Source organism: Oncorhynchus masou, chromosome 27 (genome assembly GCF_036934945.1).
Source record: "Oncorhynchus masou masou isolate Uvic2021 chromosome 27, UVic_Omas_1.1, whole genome shotgun sequence".
Lineage (NCBI taxonomy): Eukaryota > Metazoa > Chordata > Actinopteri > Salmoniformes > Salmonidae > Oncorhynchus > Oncorhynchus masou.
Genome location: NC_088238.1, coordinates 25,544,112 through 25,564,111, shown reverse-complemented (window position 1 = coordinate 25,564,111; position 20,000 = coordinate 25,544,112). Strand labels below are relative to the sequence as shown.

General features: G+C 47.2%; 1 protein-coding gene across 21 annotated transcripts in view; it reads left to right on the top strand.

Annotated features, from left to right (window-relative positions):
- LOC135515894 (CUGBP Elav-like family member 2) overlaps nt 1-20,000 on the top strand; it is a 220,646-nt gene that overhangs the window by 73,763 nt on the left and 126,883 nt on the right. For 5 of the 21 annotated variants that reach the window (XM_064939729.1, XM_064939724.1, XM_064939728.1 and 2 more), the window contains exon 1: nt 6,467-6,730. The exons of 1 other annotated variant lie outside the window; for it this stretch is intronic. In XM_064939729.1, coding sequence (XP_064795801.1) covers nt 6,609-6,730 — 122 coding nt within the window. In that variant the 5' untranslated portion in view covers nt 6,467-6,608. Of the gene's footprint in view, nt 1-6,465; nt 6,731-17,945; nt 18,227-20,000 lie in introns of those variants that run through there. 15 more of the 21 variants (XM_064939743.1, XM_064939735.1, XM_064939734.1 and 12 more) reach the window with 8 other exon arrangements.

Sequence of the window (20,000 nt, the reverse complement as noted above, 5' to 3'; positions counted from 1 at the left end):
ACTACTACACCTCAACATTACAGCTGTATGTCAACTACTACATCTCAACATTACAGCTGTATGTCAACTACTACACCTCAACATTACAGCTGTACACTCGGCTACATTACAGCAATGTTGACATCAACACCATCCTACTGTACATCGCTATAGAAACTTTACAGTCATACATGTGTACTTTTGGGAACATTCTGTCCTTATGGTATAATCCACCAGGTTTTCTCTCTCTCTCTAGACACAGAGAATGTGACAGTCTGCTACTTCACACAGAGAGAGCGACATGAGATTTTTTTATTTTTTTTGTGCTTCCCAAAATACATTTGTGGAACATAGTTGATATTCATTATCCTTCTAATAATGTGCAAATGTTCCACAAGACAGAGTGAGGGAGGAGAGAGAGACCGTGAGGGAGGAGCGAGGGACCGTGAGGGAGGAGAGAGGGACCGTGAGGGAGGAGAGAGAGACAGTGAGGGAGGAGAGAGAGACAGTGAGGGAGGAGAGAGAGAGTGAGGGAGGAGAGAGTGTGAGGGAGAGAGTGAGTGGGAGGAGAGGGAGTGAGGGAGAGAGAGAGGGAGAGAGTGAGGGAGGGAGAGAGAGAGAGTGAGGGAGGAGAGAGAGAGTGAGGGAGGAGAGAGAGTGTGAGGGAGGAGAGAGAGTGTGAGGGAGGAGAGAGTGTGAGGGAGGAGAGAGAGTGTGAGGGAGGAGAGAGAGTGTGAGGGAGGAGAGAGAGTGTGAGGGAGGAGAGAGAGAGTGAGGGAGGAGAGAGAGTGTGAGGGAGAGAGAGAGAGTGTGAGGGGGAGGGAGAGAGAGAGAGTGTGAGCGAGGGAGGGAGGAGAGAGAGAGTGTGAGGGGAGTGTGAGAGAGAGTGTGTGGGAGGAGAGGAGAGTGTGAGGGAGAGGGAGAGTGTGAGGGAGGAGAGAGAGAGAGAGTGTGAGGGAGTGGAGAGGAGGAGAGTGTGAGCGAGAGAGGGAGAGTGGAGCGGGAGGAGAGAGAGTGTGAGGGAGGAGAGAGAGAGTGTGAGGGAGGAGAGAGAGAGTGTGAGGGAGGAGAGGGAGAGAGTGTGAGGGAGGAGAGAGAGAGTGTGAGGGAGGAGAGGAGAGAGAGAGTGAGGGAGGGAGGAGAGGAGAGAGAGAGTGTGAGGGAGGAGAGAGAGAGTGTGAGGGAGAGGAGGAGAGTGGAGGGAGGAGAGGAGTGTGGGAGGAGAGAGAGAGTGTGTGAGGGAGGAGAGAGAGAGAGTGTGTGAGGGAGGAGAGGGAGAGAGTGTGTGAGGGAGGAGAGGGAGAGTGTGAGGGAGGAGAGAGCGAGAGTGAGGGATGAGAGGGAGAGAGAGTTTGAAGAGAGAAGGCAGAATCTAAACACAAGGCTACTGTCTCTCTCTTTCTGTTACATTACTGTAAACGGACCAAGGGCAACTATATCGCAGAAATTAATCTCAGAAATAATGAAGGACTTTACTAGTAACGAGCCTTTTGTCGAACATAGTCACACTCACATACTGATGCACTCAGGCATACCCATATATACACACCGACACACACATGCACAAACGCACAACCGCTTTCATTCTCACACACACACACACACACACACACACACTATTTATTCACACAAACACTCTGAAACTCGGGACAGGCGTCCTGTTGTGTGTTTTCTCCACTGTTAAGAGATAATTGACAAGCCACAAGGGCTGCTTTTCCCTTAATGGAAGGTGACAAATTCATTTCTATGTGCTAATGCCTGTAAACGGAACAGCCCTGCTTTCTCCTGCTTTCCAATGCACAACCACAGACACCTGCCTGTGTAGGGGGGTAGTGTGTGTGGGTAAAGTGTATGGGTGGGTGTCCGTGTGTATTTGTCCTTCCTTTATTTGTCTTGTGTAGGCCTATATACCAGGGCTTTAAGTCCTAGTTGACCTTAGGGAAGATATTATTATTACCCACGGTGCTCAGTATTAAAGAGGTGTTGATTAGCCTTGTTGATCGCTCCTTTCTCTGCCTCTTTCTTTTTAATCCATCCCTTTGTTTGCGGCATATGGATGTCCTTGGCTTTGGAGTCGGGAGAAGAGAGGGTGAGCGGTTTATCTCTCCCGTGGGACCTTCATCCATCCATCCTTCCATCCCTCCTTTCAGTGTAGATTGTCTCTCCCCCCCCCCCCCCCTGTCCTTCTCGGTTCGTCTGATCCACACAGCCGTTTGTTTACTAACACATGAGGGCGTTGTCAGGGCGACAAAAGCGCTGTTATCTGTTCCGAAGTGAGACTTGAGACGCCACAACGGATGAAAACATCCCATAATGGGTTCTCTTGTCCGCTGCTGTGTGCGTGGAGAAGATAAGATGAATTCTTCATACCCCGGCCTGATTGCAGAATCTTGCATCTAATGCAAGTTTTATTGCCTTCTCCTGTCTTACAGTCAAATTGCCGAGTCAAGCTTTTTCTTTCTTCTGGAAAAAAAAATCTAAATAATTTATTATTGTTGTATTTTTCTTGCTAGGAACCAGAGGGGGGGAAGACTGAGAGAAAGGAAGACCAGAGACAGGAGGGGAGGAGGATGAGAGGATTTCTTGAATGGATGAATACGGGCAGAATGCTTAAGGGGATGTTAGGGGAGTAAGGGATGAGAAAGGGGGGATGAGGAGTAGTGCGGATGTGTACTCTTGTTCTCTACTCAGTCCGAGCGAGGCCTGAAGAGATAAAGATAGAGAGGGAGAAATAGGAACAGATGTGTACTCTTGTTCTCTACTCAGTCCGAGCGAGGCCTGAAGAGATAAAGATAGAGAGGGAGAAATAGGAACAGATGTGTACTCTTGTTCTCTACTCAGTCCGAGCGAGGCCTGAAGAGATAAAGATAGAGAGGGAGAAATAGGAACAGATGTGTACTCTTGTTCTCTACTCAGTCTCTGTTCTCACTCAGTCCGAGCGAGGCCTGAAGAGATAAAGATAGAGAGGGAGAAATAGGAACAGATGTGTACTCTTGAGGCCTGAAGAGATAAAGATAGAGAGGGAGAAATAGGAACAGATGTGTAGGCCTGAAGAGATAAAGATAGAGAGGGAGAAATAGGAACTTGACTCTTCTCTACTCAGTCCGAGCGAGGCCTGAAGAGATAAAGATAGAGAGGGAGAAATAGGAACAGATGTGTACTCTTGTTCTCTACTCAGTCCGAGCGAGGCCTGAAGAGATAAAGATAGAGAGGGAGAAATAGGAACAGATGTGGACTCTTGTTCTCTACTCAGTCCGAGCGAGGCCTGAAGAGATAAAGATAGAGAGGGAGAAATAGGAACAGATGTGTACTCTGAAGAGATGTTCTCTACTCAGTCCGAGCGAGGCCTGAAGAGATAAAGATAGAGAGGGAGAAATAGGAACAGATGTGTACTCTTGTTCTCTACTCAGTCCGAGCGAGGCCTGAAGAGATAAAGATAGAGAGGGAGAAATAGGAACAGATGTGTACTCTTGTTCTCTACTCAGTCCGAGCGAGGCCTGAAGAGATAAAGATAGAGAGGGAGAAATAGGAACAGAGATGTCAGTAGGCCTGAAGAGATAAAGATAGAGAGGAGAAATAGGAACAGATGTGGACTCTTGTTCTCTACTCAGTCCGAGCGAGGCCTGAAGAGATAAAGATAGAGAGGGAGAAATAGGAACAGATGTGTACTCTTGTTCTCTAAGAGATAAAGATAAAGATAGAGAGGGAGAAATAGGAACAGATGTGTACTCTTGTTCTCTACTCAGTCTAGAGAGGGAGAGCGAGGCCTGAAGAGATAAAGATAGAGAGGGAGAAATAGGAACAGATGTGTACTCTTGTTCTCTACTCAGTCCGGAGCGAGGCCTGAGCGGAGGCCTGAAGAGATAGAGAGGGAGAAAAAGATAGAGAGGCCTGAAGAGAGATAATAGGAACAGATGTGTACTCTTGTTCTCTACTCAGTCCGAGCGAGGCCTGAAGAGATAAAGATAGAGAGGGAGAAATAGGAACAGATGTGTACTCTTGTTCTCTACTCAGTCTCTTGTTCTCTACTCAGCGAGGCCTGAAGAGATAAAGATAGAGAGGGAGAAATAGGAACAGATGTGTACTCTTGTTCTCTACTCAGTCCGAGCGAGGCCTGAAGAGATAAAGATAGAGAGGGAGAAATAGGAACAGATGTGTACTCTTGTTCTCTACTCAGTCCGAGCGAGGCCTGAAGAGATAAAGATAGAGAGGGAGAAATAGGAAAAGATGTGCCTGCAGACTTTGGTAATCCCTCTTTTATGAATAGGAAGCCAAGCTCAGCATAATGGTGACTCACAGACATAACAGAACTTCCCCCCCCCCCCCCCCCCGACGTCCCCTTCTACTCCTCTGCCCCTCTCCCTCACGCATTCAAAGTCAAACTTTATTGGCACAACTGTTAAAAGGTACAATAACGTTGCCAAAAAACTTACTGCTAATCTCTCTCTCTTGGCTCATTCAGTGTGTGTAGTGGTCATAGCTTGGTCTTAGTCAAGGACTGGCTCTGGTTTGGCATGGTTAGTATAAGGGTCCCTGCCCTCCCTGAGTCTGGCTAGGAGAGTATACTGCCTGTCATGCGTTACCATGACAACGCTCTTACATCAGCTAGTGCCCCCCATGCAGCCAATGGGCATTGACCTTTCACTGTCAGACCGAGTTAGAAAGAGGGAGAGAAAGGGATTGAGTGGGAGAGAGCGAGAGAGAGAGAGAGACAACATCCATAAATAGGTCATTTCATTCAACTGTAAACACCATAGGAAGACAAGACAGTGACAGGTACTGTATATTTGTGCAGTGGCCTGAAGTTACAATGATGTCACACTACGATGTGTGTGTGTTTGTGTGTACATGAGAGGTGAGGAAAAAGAGCAAAAATGAGATATAAGATTGGGTTAGTTAGGGTGTTAGGGCGCTATGCAATCATGCTAAAAATCTGCAGCAAATGAGAATTGATCCAGGATTGTAATTGGTCATTTCCTCAGGTCTGTATGTGAGTGCTGGCCTCTCACCCCTCTCTCAGACGTGACCAGATGTTCACGGCCCCTCCAGGACTGATCCTAGAGAAGCAGAGGAGATTTACACAAGGAGATTGGCACTCCCAGCAGGAAATATCCAGATTTAAAGTTTGGGATGGCATCAGGGTCGGTGATGGGACATGGGTAGAATACATTTAGAATGTAGAACTGAGTAAGAAGTAGGGTAGTGACGATGACCCTCAGATGTAAAATAAAAAACCAACAGACGGACTAAATTCAGCAATTGGGGCTTGGAGTTTGAAGCTGTGTACTGCATCTTACCTGTGAATATCTGTGTTTTTTTTTTCAACGTGTGTTTTGGTCCCTTGCAGGTGTTGTAGAGGACATATATTATTTTGCACAGTATTGCAAACATTCTAATGAAGCTCCCAGACAATCCATAACTTTTAAAAGCTCTATCCTCATTGCACGCACACGCACACGCACACACATTGAGACATTAATGAAGCTGTAGGCTTCTCTCTTTTTTTGTTCCTGGCTCAGTGAAACATGCATAAATCATAATAAACAGAAGGATGAATTTTTTTAATCAGCTGCTTCCTGAGTCTTCTGTCTCCGTCTCCTGTGAGTAGGACAGGCTCTGATGTGACAGATACCGGATCTGGTGTGTGTGTGTGTGTGTGTGACGCATTCACGTGTGTGTATGACAGGTAGTAGAGCCTAGCTGAAACTGCTAGCAGGGCCCCCTTAGGGAGGGCCACTAGCTGAGACAAGTCTGTCTTTTAGCTGGGAAAGAACATGGAATGTATTGGCCATATCCAGTAGGTTATCTCTATAGCTCCATTCACTGGGGGCTGGGCTGGACTGGACAGCTGGACTGGGCTGAGCTGGACTGAGCTGGACTGCACTGTAGGCTAGCCGATGCTCGGCTGGGCTGAACTAGGTTAAAACTGTTCTGTGCTGGCCTAGAATAAACTGAGTTGGACTAGACCAGAGTTGGACTGGGCTGGGTCAGGCTGGTCTGCTCAGGGCGCTAGTATTAGAGTAAAATAGGCCCACAACACAACAACATGAGCTGAGCTGTCAGGGGAGATTACTTCAGCCAGGCAAGCCAGCAGGGTCTCCACTGCTCCACCAGAGAGAGAGATGGAGGGAGGGGTAGAGAGAGAGGAGGGAGGGAGGGTAGAGAGAGAGATGGAGGGAGGGGTAGAGAGAGAGATGGAGGGAGGGGTAGAGAGAGAGATGGAGGGAGGGGTAGAGAGAGAGATGGAGGGATGGGGGGTAGAGAGAGAGATGGAGGGAGGGGGGTAGAGAGAGATGGAGGGAGGGGGTAGAGAGAGAGATGGAGGGAGGGGTAGAGAGAGAGATGGAGGGAGGGGTAGAGAGAGAGATGGAGGGAGGGAGGGGTAGAGAGAGAGATGGAGGGAGGGGTAGAGAGAGAGATGGAGGGAGGGGAAGAGAGAGAGCAGGAGGCAGAGGGGAGGGGACGAGAGAACGTGTGTTTCTGTAGTGCTAATAGGAACGAGAGAGCGCGAGGAACGAGAGGGGGAGAACAAGACCGAGAGCAGAAAGCCACGGCTTGTTGTGAAATAGAAAAAGAGGGTGAACAAAAAAAAGGATCGGAGGAGAAAAACCCAGCGGTTGGGAGCAGAGATGTTGGAGCTCTCGTCCGAGCTGGGCTTTGTGCAGAGTGTGTGTGTCGACGGCATATGCTGCCCCCCCTCTGCACCCCACCCCACCGCCGGATCCACGAGGGCCGACGAGCTGCTGCTGAGGTACACACACACACACACACACACACACACACATACACACACATATATATATCTTTTTGTCCAAACCTTACCCAGACCCTCTCTCATGTGATCTCCTGTTTTAGTGTGTGTTTTGTGTTCTGGTTCAGTCTGTGTTTCCCTCATATCTCACTGCAATGTCTGTCAGTGTCTGCTCCTCTCTCCCTCTGCCTCTCGCTCTCGCTTGTTGTTCTGTTTAGGTGTCCCTCCTTTCCGTCCTGCGACTGTTCATTTGTTCAAGTGTAAAATCCAATGCTTGTACCTCCCTTGCTCTCTTTTCCTCCCCAACCCATCCTCCTTTTTCATGCCTCCTCTCTCTGCATGTGAGTCATGGAGGGGTAGCGGAGGGGTAGAGGAGGGGTGGTAGGGACGGTGTGAGGGGCTTCATCCCTCTCTAGGGGGTGGAGGCTGGCCAGGGGATGTGGATCGGGAGTGTGTGTTTACACAACTCGCTGTAATCCAGAGAGGAGAGAGGGAAGGGGGAGAGGAGAGGAGGAAGGTGGAGAGGAGAGGAGGAAGGGGGAGAGGAGAGGAGGAAGGGGAGGAGGAAGGGGGAGAGGAGAGGAGGAAGGGGGAGAGGTGAGGAGGAAGGGGGAGAGGAGAGGAGGAAGGGGGGGGTGAGGAGGAAGGTGGATAGGAGAGGAGGATGGGGGAGAGGAGAGGAGGAAGGGGGAGAGGTGAGGAGGAAGGGGGAGAGGGAAGGGGGAGAGGAGGATGGGGCGGGCAGGGTGGAAAGCAGGAGAATGGAGAGAACGAGGGTAGACTTGACTCCATATTTGGATTTTGGGTGAAAAATGTGCCTGTTTCGTTCTGCCGTCAAATTGATCAAAAACAGATAAAACCTTTTCATGTTTGATCAACAGAATCTCCAACCTCTCCTTCTCTGTATCTCTCTTTTTGCATCTCTCTTGTCCCTCTCTCCCATGTTTCTGGGATTTGTTGAAAGATGTCTGCTTTGTTTATTTGTATCTCAGTCAGAGAGAGAGTGAGGGAGAAGGGGAGGGAGGTGAGGAAGACGGGGGACAATGGGGCGGCACAGAAACATCCAGCTCCAACGAGACAGACACAGACAAACAATAAGTCTGCCAGCCAGCCACTTCAGTCTGCCGTTCTCTATCTCTCTCTATCTCTCTCCATCTCTCTCTCTCCTCCACATTTAATCTCTCCTCCACATTTCATCTCTCTCTCTGTCTCCCCCACATTTAATTTATCTCTCTGTCTCCACATTTAATCTCTCTCACTGTCTCCACATTTAATTTCTCTCTGTCTCCTCCACATTTAATCTCTCTCTCCTCCACATTTAATCTCTCTCCTCCACATTTAATCTCTCTCTGTCTCCTCCACATTTCATTTCTCTCTCTGTCTCCTCCACATTTAATCTCTCTCTCTCCTCCACATTTAATCGCTCTCTCTGTCTCCTCCACATTTAATCTCTCCCTCTGTCTCCTCCACATTTAATCTCATTTAATCGCTCTCTCTGTCTCCACATTTAATCTCTATCTTGGTCTCCTCCACATTTAATCTCTCTCTCTCTGCCTCCTCCACATTTAATCTCTCTTTCTGTCTCCCCCACATTTAATCTCTCTCTCCTCCACATTTAATCTCATTTAATCGCTCTCTCTGTCTCCACATTTAATCTCTATCTCGGTCTCCTCCACATATAATCTCTTTCTCGGTCTCCTCTACATTTAATCTCTCCTCGGTCTCCTCCACATTTAATCTCTCTCTCTGTCTCCTCCACATTTAATCTATCTCTCTGTCTCCTCCACATTTAATCTCTCTCTCTGTCTCCTCCACATTTAATCTCTCCTCCACATTTAATCTCTCTCTGTCTTCACATGTAATCTCTCTCTCTCTCTGTCTCCTCCACATTTAATCTCTCTCTCTCTCTGTCTCCTCCACATTTAATCTCTGTCTCCACATTTAATCTCTCTCTCTGTCTCCTCCACATTTAATCTCTCTCTCTCTGTCTCCTCCACATTTAATCTCTCTCTCTGTCTCCTCCACATTTAATCTCTCTCTCCTCCACATTTAATCTCATTTAATCGCTCTCTCTGTCTCCACATTTAATCTCTATCTTGGTCTCCTCCACATATAATCTCTCTCTCTCTTGGTCTCCTCCACATTTAATCTCTCTCTCGGTCTCCTCCACATTTAATCTCTCTCTCGGTCTCCTCCACATTTAATCTCTCTCTCTGTCTCCTCCACATTTAATCTATCTCTCTGTCTCCTCCACATTTAATCTCTCCTCCACATTTAATCTCTCTCTCTGTCTCCTCCACATTTAATCTCTCTCTCTTCCACATTTAATCATTACTCCCTGATTTATAGAGATGTAGATGTATTTTTGCAATATAAACCACATGTACCATTTGAGAGTTAATAGCTATTTAAAACATGGATTAGCCTCATACCGATGACCACAGCCCAGACGTGGTAAAACAATAATAAATCACACATCACCCTTGTGTATTAATGCTTTATTATGGGACAATAAAACCAAGACAGGGATGGATGGGCCTCCTCTGTAAGCCCAGTCAGCATTAAACCAAGCGCTCCCTTCTAAGTGTGCTTCTCTAAGTGTGCTTCTCTTAGTGTGCCTCCCGTATGGCCTATGGGGTAGAAGTCTCCTTTTAGGGCCCTTCCTGTTGGTTTAGAGAACACAGTTATGGCACCTCTCTCTCTCATTATCCAGGAAACAGAGAAGGTGGAGGCAATGGGCTCTAAAATAGTCCCCGGGCCCTCATGAATCTGCCCAACCACCCGCTACAGCAAAGTGAAAAGAGCACGTCAGAATCATTACGCCCTATTTAATCGCCGGCCCACCTTTTCAATAAGGAGAGTCAGGCTGGGTAAATTATTACATGGTGGTTATAAATGTATGGGTACATGTGTGTGTGTATGCAATGCACACAGACACACACACACACCTACCCCTGGGTCGGTCCCCTAGCACAGTCCTGCTTTGTATACAGCCCCTCTCTCTCTGGATCAATAGTCCTTAGTTCATCAGTAGTCATTAGTTCCCTCAGTCTAATACGATTATGCTTAATAAGAGATTCCCCATCTGGAAGTAACACCCAGTATCAACACACACACACACACACACACACACACACACACACACACACACACACCAGCGAGAGGGTAAGAGTGCAAGTGTGAGAGAAAGGGAGTGAATGAGCTGTGGCTATGAGCTTTGTGTGTGTGCGTGCATGCACACCTGTGTGTGTGTGCGTGTGTGTGTGTGTGTGTGTGTGTGTGTGTGTGTGTGTGTGTGTGTGTGTGTGTGTGTGTGTGTGCGTGCATGCATGCACACCTGCGTGTGTGTGTGTGCTGGGTGGTTGTTATCAGAATGACACCATCCTGCTCTCTCTCCCTGCACAGCCCCAGAGGATCAGTGGAGCTGCACCAGTTTCAAATGAAAATAAATGAGAGGCAGTGACCGCTACTGCCTGGGTCTCACTTTAATGAGGAAAATAACAGAGGGGAGAAGGGGGGGGGTAGAGGGAGGGGTGCAGGGAGAAGGTGGTTAGGGGAGGGGGAGAGTGTGAGAGGGAGAGGGCAGCACAGATTGGATGGAGATGGAGGGAAGGAGAGATGGAGGGAAGGAGAGAGGGAGGGAAGGAGAGAGGGAGGGAAGGAGAGAGGGAGGGAAGGAGAGAGGGATGTGTAATGAATGGAGGTCCACAGCCAGCCGGCTTTATTTTAACTCCTCTCTGTCACCGTGGCGATGGCCAATTACAGCCGGAGCGCGCTCTGTTGCACTACAGCTGGACTGGACAGTGTTTTGGACAGCCTCTATCCTCCTACACCCATACAGGACACCGTACTACTGAATGTGTACCTATGTGGGTGTTTGTGGGGAGAGGTGTGTACCGTGTTTTACATCACGTTTACATCACTCACACCCCTCCTAGTGATGTTTAACATGTGTTTTCTTCCCAAAACAGGCACCCGTCTCTGGATCACCTTCAGTAATAATATAACAGAGACACTAAGGGTCCATAGTTATCCCAGATTACTGCCGACATGGGTCTACTTGTCTATGGCTAACACAACACAGGACAGGCTGGCTAGCCAAACACACTGCAGTATAGCATGGCAAGGACCAGCCACGGCCAGCTCAGCCTTTACAGTGAAGTTCCATGCTGCATTGTTGTTTTGAACAGTTTATTGTGACTCAGATCATTTGAGCTCAACAATGCACAGTGTTTTCTGGTGTGATGCTGTCCAGACAGTCCAGACAGCTGAGGAAGTGCAGTAAGAGGACAGGGTCAAGTTAGACAGTCTCCTCTTCTGTCTCTGTCTCCCAGTTCAGTTTAAAGGCGCGTAGACCAGACCAACAGACCCCCGAGGCAGACCGAGGCAGACGCTACAGTTTAGCCATCGGGGTGTGAGGGTCACCCCTCATGTCACGTGCTATTTGCTCAACAGCCAGAGACTTGTTTGGAATGTCCACTGTGTGTGTGTGTGTGTGTGTGTATGTCTTTGTGTCTCTGTGTGTGTCTCTCTGTGTGTATGTGTGTGTTTAACAGGTCATGGAGCATTGATTCATATAGGGAAGCAGCTTCACAGGTAGACCTACTGAACGGTACCAACCAGCCAATCAGATTGAAGGAGAGAGTCTGGACATTCTAGAACACTATGTTCCAAACATGAACCGGGGGGGGGGGGTCTGGGTTTGTGTTTAAAGAGCAGAAATACCTCCTGTATTGCTAATTAAGTTGACTTTCACATCATGTGTGTAGCATTTGAGCATTTGTCTGTCTGTGTGTAGCTGGCCTGCAGCAGGTTCCTCCTATGTCCACTTAGCCTCAATCACAGCTGCTTGCTCTCCTGCTTTATTCATGAACTCACATTAAATATTCACGTCTCAAAAACAGACACTCATCACGAGTGGAGCACGCTGTTACCCACAATCCTTTGGGTGAGAGAAAGAAGCAGAACAGGGAAGCTTCAGAGGAAGGATGATGATTATTATTTTGGGAGTGTCTCACTTTGATGATGTAACGTAGTGGTTATTCTGTTTTATGGAGGTGTTTGAACTGTCTGAACTCCTGCTGCATGGTATGTTAGAGAGGTTGGTTCAGATCTGTTAGTCCTGCGTGGTGTGTTCTCTCTCTCCATCTCTCTCCCTCTCTGTCTCTGTCTCTCTCTCTGTCTCTCTCCCTCTCCATCTCTCTCCCTCTGTCTCTCTCCCTCCATCTCTCTCCCTCCATCTCTCTCCCTCTCTGTCTCTTTCTCTGTCTCTCTCTCTCTCTTTCTCTGTCTCTCTCTCTGTCTCTCTCCCTCTCCATCTCTCTCTCTCTCTCTCTGTCTCTCTCTGTGTCTCTCTCTCTCTCTCTCTGTCTCTCTCTCTCCCTCTCTGTCTCTCTCTGTCTCTCTCTCTCCCTCTCTCTCCCTCGCCGTCTCTCTCCCTCTCTGTCCCTCTCTCCCTCTCTGTATTTCTGTCTCTCTGTCTCTCTCCCTCTCTGTCTTTCTGTCTCTCTGTCTCTCTCCCTCTGTCTTTCTCTCTCTCTCCCTCTCTGTCTTTCTCCCTCTGTCTCTCTCTCTCTCCCTCTCTGTTTCTCTGTCTCTCTCTCTCTCCTCTCTCTCCTCTCTCTCTCCTCTCTTCCCTCTCTCCCTCTCTGTATTTCTCTGTCTCTCTCTGTCTCTCTCCCTCTCTGTCTTTCTCTCCTCCACATTCTCTCCTCTGTCTTTCTCCCTCTCTCCCTCTCTGTCTCTCTCCCTCTCTGTCTCTCTCCCTCTGTGTCTCTCTCCCTCTCTGTTTCTCTGTTTCTCTATTTCTCTCCCTCTCTGTCTCCCTCTCTCTCTCTCCTCTCTGTCTCTTCCTCTCTGTCTCTCTCTCTCTCTCTCTCTCTCCCTCTCTCTCTCTCTCTCTCTCTCTCTCTCTCTCTGTCTCTCTCTGTCTCTCTCCTCTCTGTCTCCTCTCTCCCTCTCTGTCTCTCTCTGTTCTCTCTCCCTCTCTGTCTTTCTCTGTCTCTCTCCCTCTGTCTTTCTCTGTCTCTCTCCTCTCTCTCCCTCTCTCCCTCTGTGTCTCTCTCCCTCTCTCCCTCTCCGTCTCTCTGTTTCTCTATCTCTCTCTCCCTCTCTGTCTCCCTCTGTCTCTCTCCCTCTCTGTCTCTCTCCCTCTCTGTCTCTCTCCCTCTCTGTCTCTCTCCCTCTCTGTCTCTCTCCCTCTCTGTCTCTCTCCCTCTCTGTCTCTCTCCCTCTCTGTCTCTCTCTGTCTCTCTCCCTCTCTGTCTCCCTCTCCCTCTCTGTCTCTCTGTTTCTCTCTCCCTCTCTCTCTCTCTCTCTCTCCCTCTCTGTCTTTCTCTGTCTCTCACTCCCTCTCTCTCTCCTCTCTCTCTCTCTCCCTCTCTGTCTCTCTCTGTCTCTCTGTCTCTCTCTGTCTCTCTCCCTCCCTCTCTGTCTCTCTCTCTCCTTCTCTCCCTCTCTGTCTCTCTCTGTCTCTCTCTCTCTCTCTGTCTCTCTCTCCCTCCCGCTCTCTCTCTCTCTCTCTCTGTCTCTCTCCCTCTCTGTCTCTCTCCCTCTCTCTCCCTCTCTGTCCCTCTCCCTCTCTGTCTTACATGATGTGAATGATCTGTGTTGTTGGGCAGCTGTACCCTAGCCTGAGGTGAGAGAGAGAGTTTGGAGAGGAGGGTTGAGGGGAGAGAGCGAAGAAGGGAGAGCTTGCCCTGAGCAGACGCTCAAAGAACACACAACCCTGGAAAACAGAAAGGGGGGAGGGGGGAGGGGTAAAAACACAATCAAATCAAATGTATTTATCACATACACAGTTTACAGCTAACCAAACCATCAGACCTAGCTTGCTATTATGAAAATCCAATTCAACAATACCAATACTGTTTTCAATTTGACTGTTAAATGTGGCTTTCAAAAGCAGCTCAAACAAAACATGTAAAAATGAACTATAGCCATTCCAATATACCGTGTGTTACAGGGAAATAATACACGTTCTGGAATGCCCTTCAAGACAATCAGAATGGACTATTCAACAATGCCCTTGCTTAAACATACCATATACCACGGGTGTGACCAAAACATTTATTTGACTAGTTTAATTATGTTGATAACCTGTTTATAATAGCAATAAGGTACTTCTGGGGTTTGTGGTATCTGGCCAATAAGAACAGCCCTTAGCTGTGGTATATTGGCCAGATACCACACTTCCTTGGGCCTTATTGATTAAACAAAGTGGGTAGTCGAATCAATAGTATATAATAGAACAGCAGCATTGACTGTGTGTGTGACTTCTGACTGTGTGTGTTTGTGGGTGTCTGTGTAGACGTTTGTATGTAAGGGTTGGATGTGTGGCTCGTCAATAATTCCCCCTTTGACTTTTCGTCTCCCCTTTTGAGTAAGACACGGTTTTATGAAAACAGAGAATGAGAAGGAGAAAACATGGACAAAGAGCACAAGGTGAGACTCTTGAATAAAAGGTGGTTAGCAGCTCCGGCAGAGAACATGGCAATTATATCGACAATTAAACATTTCATAGTGTGTGTGATAATGGTAGGAAGCCTCGGGCTTGTGGACCTTATTGTGCCGGTGACTCCGAACAGACAGTTGAACACTTATTTGTTTAGGTTTCTGTAAAGACCTTAAGTAGTGAGGTCATAAGTCAAGGCCTGCTCGCCACAGGGCATCAGAGAGCATGTCCTACTGTTACATTACAGACAAAGGGTCACGACACACACACACACACACACACAAACATACATACATACATACATACATACATACATACATACATACATACATACATACATACATACATATATACATACATACATACATACGAGAACATACACACAAACTCATGTGACCCCTCATTTAAACTGGAGCTGCTATATCTTACTACTGGGAGATCGCTGACACTGTTCCTGAATCAGGGTTTAGGAAGGAGTGTGAGAGTATTTGGCTCTGTCTGGTCTCTGATACTGTTCCTGGATCAGGGTTTAGGAAGGAGTGTGAGAGTATTTGGCTCTGTCTTGTCTCTGATACTGTTCCTGGATCAGGGGTTAAGGAGTAGGTGTGAGTGTATTAAACTTGCTCAATGTGTTTTCTAAAGCTGTAGATTAATTTAATGTGAATGTTGGATTGTTAACACTCTGTTAATGTGCTGTGTTACGAGGAAGGACACATTGTTAAACTTACTTCATTACAGAAAAGGAGGTATGACTGCAAAGTGCGTGTGCGTGTGAGAGTGTGTGTGTGTGTGCGCGTGTGTGCGTGTGTGCGTGTGTGCGTGTGTGCGTGTGTGCGTGTGTGTGTGTGTGAGTGAATGACAATGTGGTTTGTGAAGTCTTTCGGTGCACTGGCACCTCTGTTGTGGAAGTGAAAAAGTGTTTGGAGTTCGGCAAGATAGCACCCGGATTCACACCCATGTGACATGCGCGCACACACACACACACACACACACACACAGCCACAACTACATACTGTACATGCAAACACACACCCCACATCCTGTGAGGACGACATTCCTTCACGGCATAAAAATATCTGAAATCACTATAATCATAGATGTGGTAAAGAAGTCAATGGAACATGACCTAAACAATAAATGCCATGGAAATACGTGGGGGAAAGTTTCTCCTCATCTCCTCATTGCCCCCCAGCAAAATGTGCCTACATTTAGGCTATTGTTTACATGTGTATTTCACACTATGCTGAGGTAAAAAGTGGAGTATGTATGGATGTCAACCCAAATACATGTTCATGTCATCGTCACAATCAACTGTTTTCGAGTTAAACACGGCTTTGACTGCCCCCAGCGATTTCTCTATGCTAACTATGCTAACCAGCTTATATACGAACAGGAGTTAGCGTTTAGAAGCCACTTCTTCTAAACCTGTAAAGGGACTATTTCTAAGTGAGCGGTCGAAATGTACACAATTGTTACCCGGGGGAAAATGGGGGAAGGTCATCCTTTTTCAATTTCAATCAGGAGGAGGGTTAAGTATTTTTTAAATTTAGTCCAGGGGAGGGTCTTGTAATTTCGCTGCTATCTAAACTTGTAGTAAGCACAATATTTTCACTCCTACCCTTGTCCAGCAGTGGTTTGTGAATCCACGTCCTTCTGGCTACTTTGCCATGTAATGCTTACAAAACAAAGAAAAGTTTCTAAAATGGCAAACCTGGCACACCTGGCACCTATTCCCAATGATTAGTAATTGTATGAGTGTGCCTTTTGATTATTGTTCCATTGGTCGTGTGAGTACCTGTGCTGTGTGTTTTGGCCTTCGTGCCATTGTGGATTGAGCAGATGATTACCGGTCTCGTCCCGTGTGTGAGTCATTGTGCGTTTGTGTTATTTAATCGAGGTACTCCTAGCTCTTTTGTTTGGGTTTCAACCCTGTGTTTTGTATCGTGTTTGTTTGGTCTTCGTCCCCGTGCCTTTACACGGCACGCCGTAATTTGGGTGTAAATAAAAACCCTATTACGCATTCCTGCACCTGTCTCCCAAATCATTCATACCAACGTGACAACCGCGTCTATCCTACATAATGCTGCTATATATAGTAGCATGTTGTTTACTTATGACCTATTTCACTATATAGGGGTCAGGTGCGGTGCAACATGCAGTACTGTACAGTTTGCACCCCAGGGACCTTGTGCCATAAAGTACTGATGCAGGATCAGTTTTCTCCTCTCATACACCGGCCTTAACCATTAGGTGCAAAAAAGAAAACTATCCCTAGAGCTGTGCCTGGGCTCACACCACCTTGCACACTAACAGGCACACTCTGTACACTGTGTGCTCACTCTTTTGCTCCACATGACCCAGTTCCTGTTCAATTCTCCCCAAGAGAGTTTCATCTGTTGCCAAGAAAGAGTCGTTCTTGTTATAGTGTCTCCCTTTTACTCCCTAGAGGGATGAGCAGAGAGGGTGCTTTGACTCCCTAGAGGGATGAGCAGAGAGGGCGCTTTTACTCCCTAGAGGGATGAGCAGAGAGGGCGCTTTTACTCCCTAGAGGGATGAGCAGAGAGGGCACTTTTACTCCCTAGAGGGATGAGCAGAGAGGGCGCTTTTACTCCCTAGAGGGATGAGCAGAGAGGGCGCTTTGACTCCCTAGAGGGATGAGCAGAGAGGACGCTTTGACTCCCTAGAGGGATGAGCAGAGAGGGTGCTTTGACTCCCTAGAGGGATGAGCAGAGAGGACGCTTTGACTCCCTAGAGGGATGAGCAGAGAGGGTGCTTTGACTCCCTAGAGGGATGAGCAGAGAGGGTGCTTTGACTCCCTAGAGGGATGAGCAGAGAGGGCGCTTTGACTCCCTAGAGGGATGAGCAGAGAGGGCGCTTTGACTCCCTAGAGGGATGAGCAGAGAGGGCGCTTTGACTCCCTAGAGGGATGAGCAGAGAGGGGGCTTTTACTCCTAGGCGTTTGGTTTTGGGGGACAGCAGCAACGATTGACTCATTTACTGAACAATAAAGACCATGGGCATTACATTTTTTACATTTGAGTCATTTAGCAGACACTCTTATCCAGAGGGACTTACAGGAGCAATTAGGGTTAAGTGCCTTGCTCAAGGGCACATAGACAGATGTTTCATCTTGTCGGATCGCAGATTCGAACCAGTGACCTTTCAGTTACTGGCCCGACACTGCTAGGCTACCTGCCGCCCTAGCTGCGTTAAACAATATATAATTTATATGGCCCATGTTAAGTGCCTTGAGTGATGAGAAATACAAAATGTGGTTTTCATGAGTGTACTTAGTGACGTCTCCTTGCACGTTCGATCATATACATTGATTACAGCTGGGCTATGGAGTTGTTAACGCCTCATGGAAAAGAGGTCACTAAATCGAAGCATTCTTTCTGGCAGAAAATATCGAGTTATGTTGTTTAGCCTCCTACAATTCAATATTACATAGGCACACATTTTTTTATTTTTTTATTGCTGCACTTGTGACACTATCGTTAGTTTTGTAGTTTAATGACCCTAATATATTACTGTGAAGAATTCCACTGACTGCTAATTTTCCCATATGCACGGGAATAGCCAGTATAACGGTATCTAGCACATAACGGTTTCTAATGGTTAAAGATTAGCTCCAGCGCGGGGCCGCCACGCCTCCCGACCCGGCACCTGCATTCCACAGCCCGACAGTTTCCTGAGCAGAGCGGATTTTCAGACAGGATTAGATGAAAAAAAAACTAATGTGGGTGAAGAAGAGGATGTGACAACTGCCGAGTGTGTGTCTACTGCCTAGGGGAGGCCCTGGCACTTGCACCTGTCCCTCTCCGTCTCGGTCTCCGCGGCCAGGCGCAGTTGTCGAACTGGGAGAGCTGAGAGAGCAGAGCGACGCACTGTTTATTTGCCAGGCAGAGCAGAGAGGAGAGCGCGGATCCTCAGCCTGTACACGGAGGGACACAGAGCCAGGGCAACATGACTTCATCCTACAATCTGGATTTCCTGCCCGATATGATGGTGGAGAGCCGCTTGCTGGTTCCGGGCGACAGAATGTGAGTCATTTGTCTGTTCTCCTCCCGGTTGCCGACTCTCCCTTTTTTTCCGAATATGGTTGTGCTTATGAAAAACATCTGTCCGATGTGGAAATGTTTGCGCTTGTGTTTAGGGAGACTGGAATTGGGTCAGAATTACCCAATTCGATGCTGTTAGTTTGTGTTTGTGGGGCATTTGTTATCGTAGGAGACGTTGAATAAAACGAGACTGCTGCGAGCCCGACAGTAAAGCACAAGATAATGCTGCCTAATAGACCGACAGGACAATGATGATGGGTGTAAGACCCGCGTCTTTAAAAAGGTCCTTTATCAGCTGTCGTCAAATTGTTGTTCGTGTAGCCTGTCTAGTGTATCTCCTCGCCTGCTGCTATCGACTACATGCACAGAATAACCGGGGAACTTCTTTGATATTTGCGGCAGCCGCCCATTAAAATGTCACAGGGTCTCGCTCGGGTAGGCTAAGCAGTGGGGAGCGGGGTTGCTTGGACAGGGTGAGTGCACATGTTGCGGGACAGAGTGGCTCCATATTCCCCCTCTAATCATCCCTAAATACAGTGGTGTGTGTCACATGCTAATAATTTAACTCGCATGCCATATCTGCTGTCTTGTGCATTGTTTTGTCATTGTGCACATCTTTGTTTGCAAATATGAGAATAATTAATTTATGGACTAGCTCTATGCTACTTTTATGTGAAAGGGAATATTGACAGCAGCTTTGCACTGCAGAGTGTGTATGTTATTGCATGGCATGAATCCATAGTGGAAAAGATCAGAGCGTAGGTGAACTTGTGGGGATATGCCCCCTCCCAATATTTAGAACAGGTAGACCCCCCCTCCAGGCCCCCAGAAAGTATATAAACAAGCCATAAGCAATGGCAAATGGAGTATAATTGCTGGAAATGAGCTTTAACGGTCGACATAAATGGGGTGTGCCTTTGGGTCGTGGATGTGTCATTCTGGTCATGCGCGCTGCGGCCAACATAACTAGTTTGTTAGCGAAGCTAGTGACTTGTAGCTAGCCAGAAACCCCTCCATAATGTGTGGACTTCATTTCACAGAATGGGTTTTGGACGGAAGATATAGAATTCGGTAAATGGAGCTTCTGTAGCCAAATATCTTATTCACCCCCCCCCCCCCCCCCCCAAAAAAAACGCATTAAATTACCTGCTTGATGGTACATTGGTCAGTTATACAGTTTAAAGCCTTTATTTTTGTGTTTGGCCCAAAGGCAACCTTTAAAGTAACTGTCCAGTGTTTCCAGATTTCTATGAAATATGACCTATAATTAATTACAATATGAGTGAAATAGTTTTCCTTAATTTTTAAAAAATAATGTAGGATATGTCAAAAAGTAGCTTTTCTGTGTTTGAATGGTGTGGGCGTACCCCAACAACAGAATGGTGTGGGTGTATATTGGTCATTAAAAGTATTCACGCCAGTAGACCACTGATTGGCCAGCTCATCCTCCTCAGGATGACAGCATCCTCTATAAGGAAAAAGCAGACATTTTTTAAATGGTCCGTTTGTGACAGGTTGTGTTTTTTCTCTCCAATTTAAGCATTGGCCAAAAATACGAGTCAACAACATTTGGGTATAAATTAACAGAATATTAACTTTAAAAAAGTGGAATTTTCCCTAGACAGTTACTTTAATATGGCAAAATGTTATCTCGTACTCATGACAAAATGTGTAGAATAGCATTATAAAACTACATTTTTCTCTCTGCCCCATGGCAAAATGCAGGAAGTTAGCTGTTTTCTTTCACTTATACTGT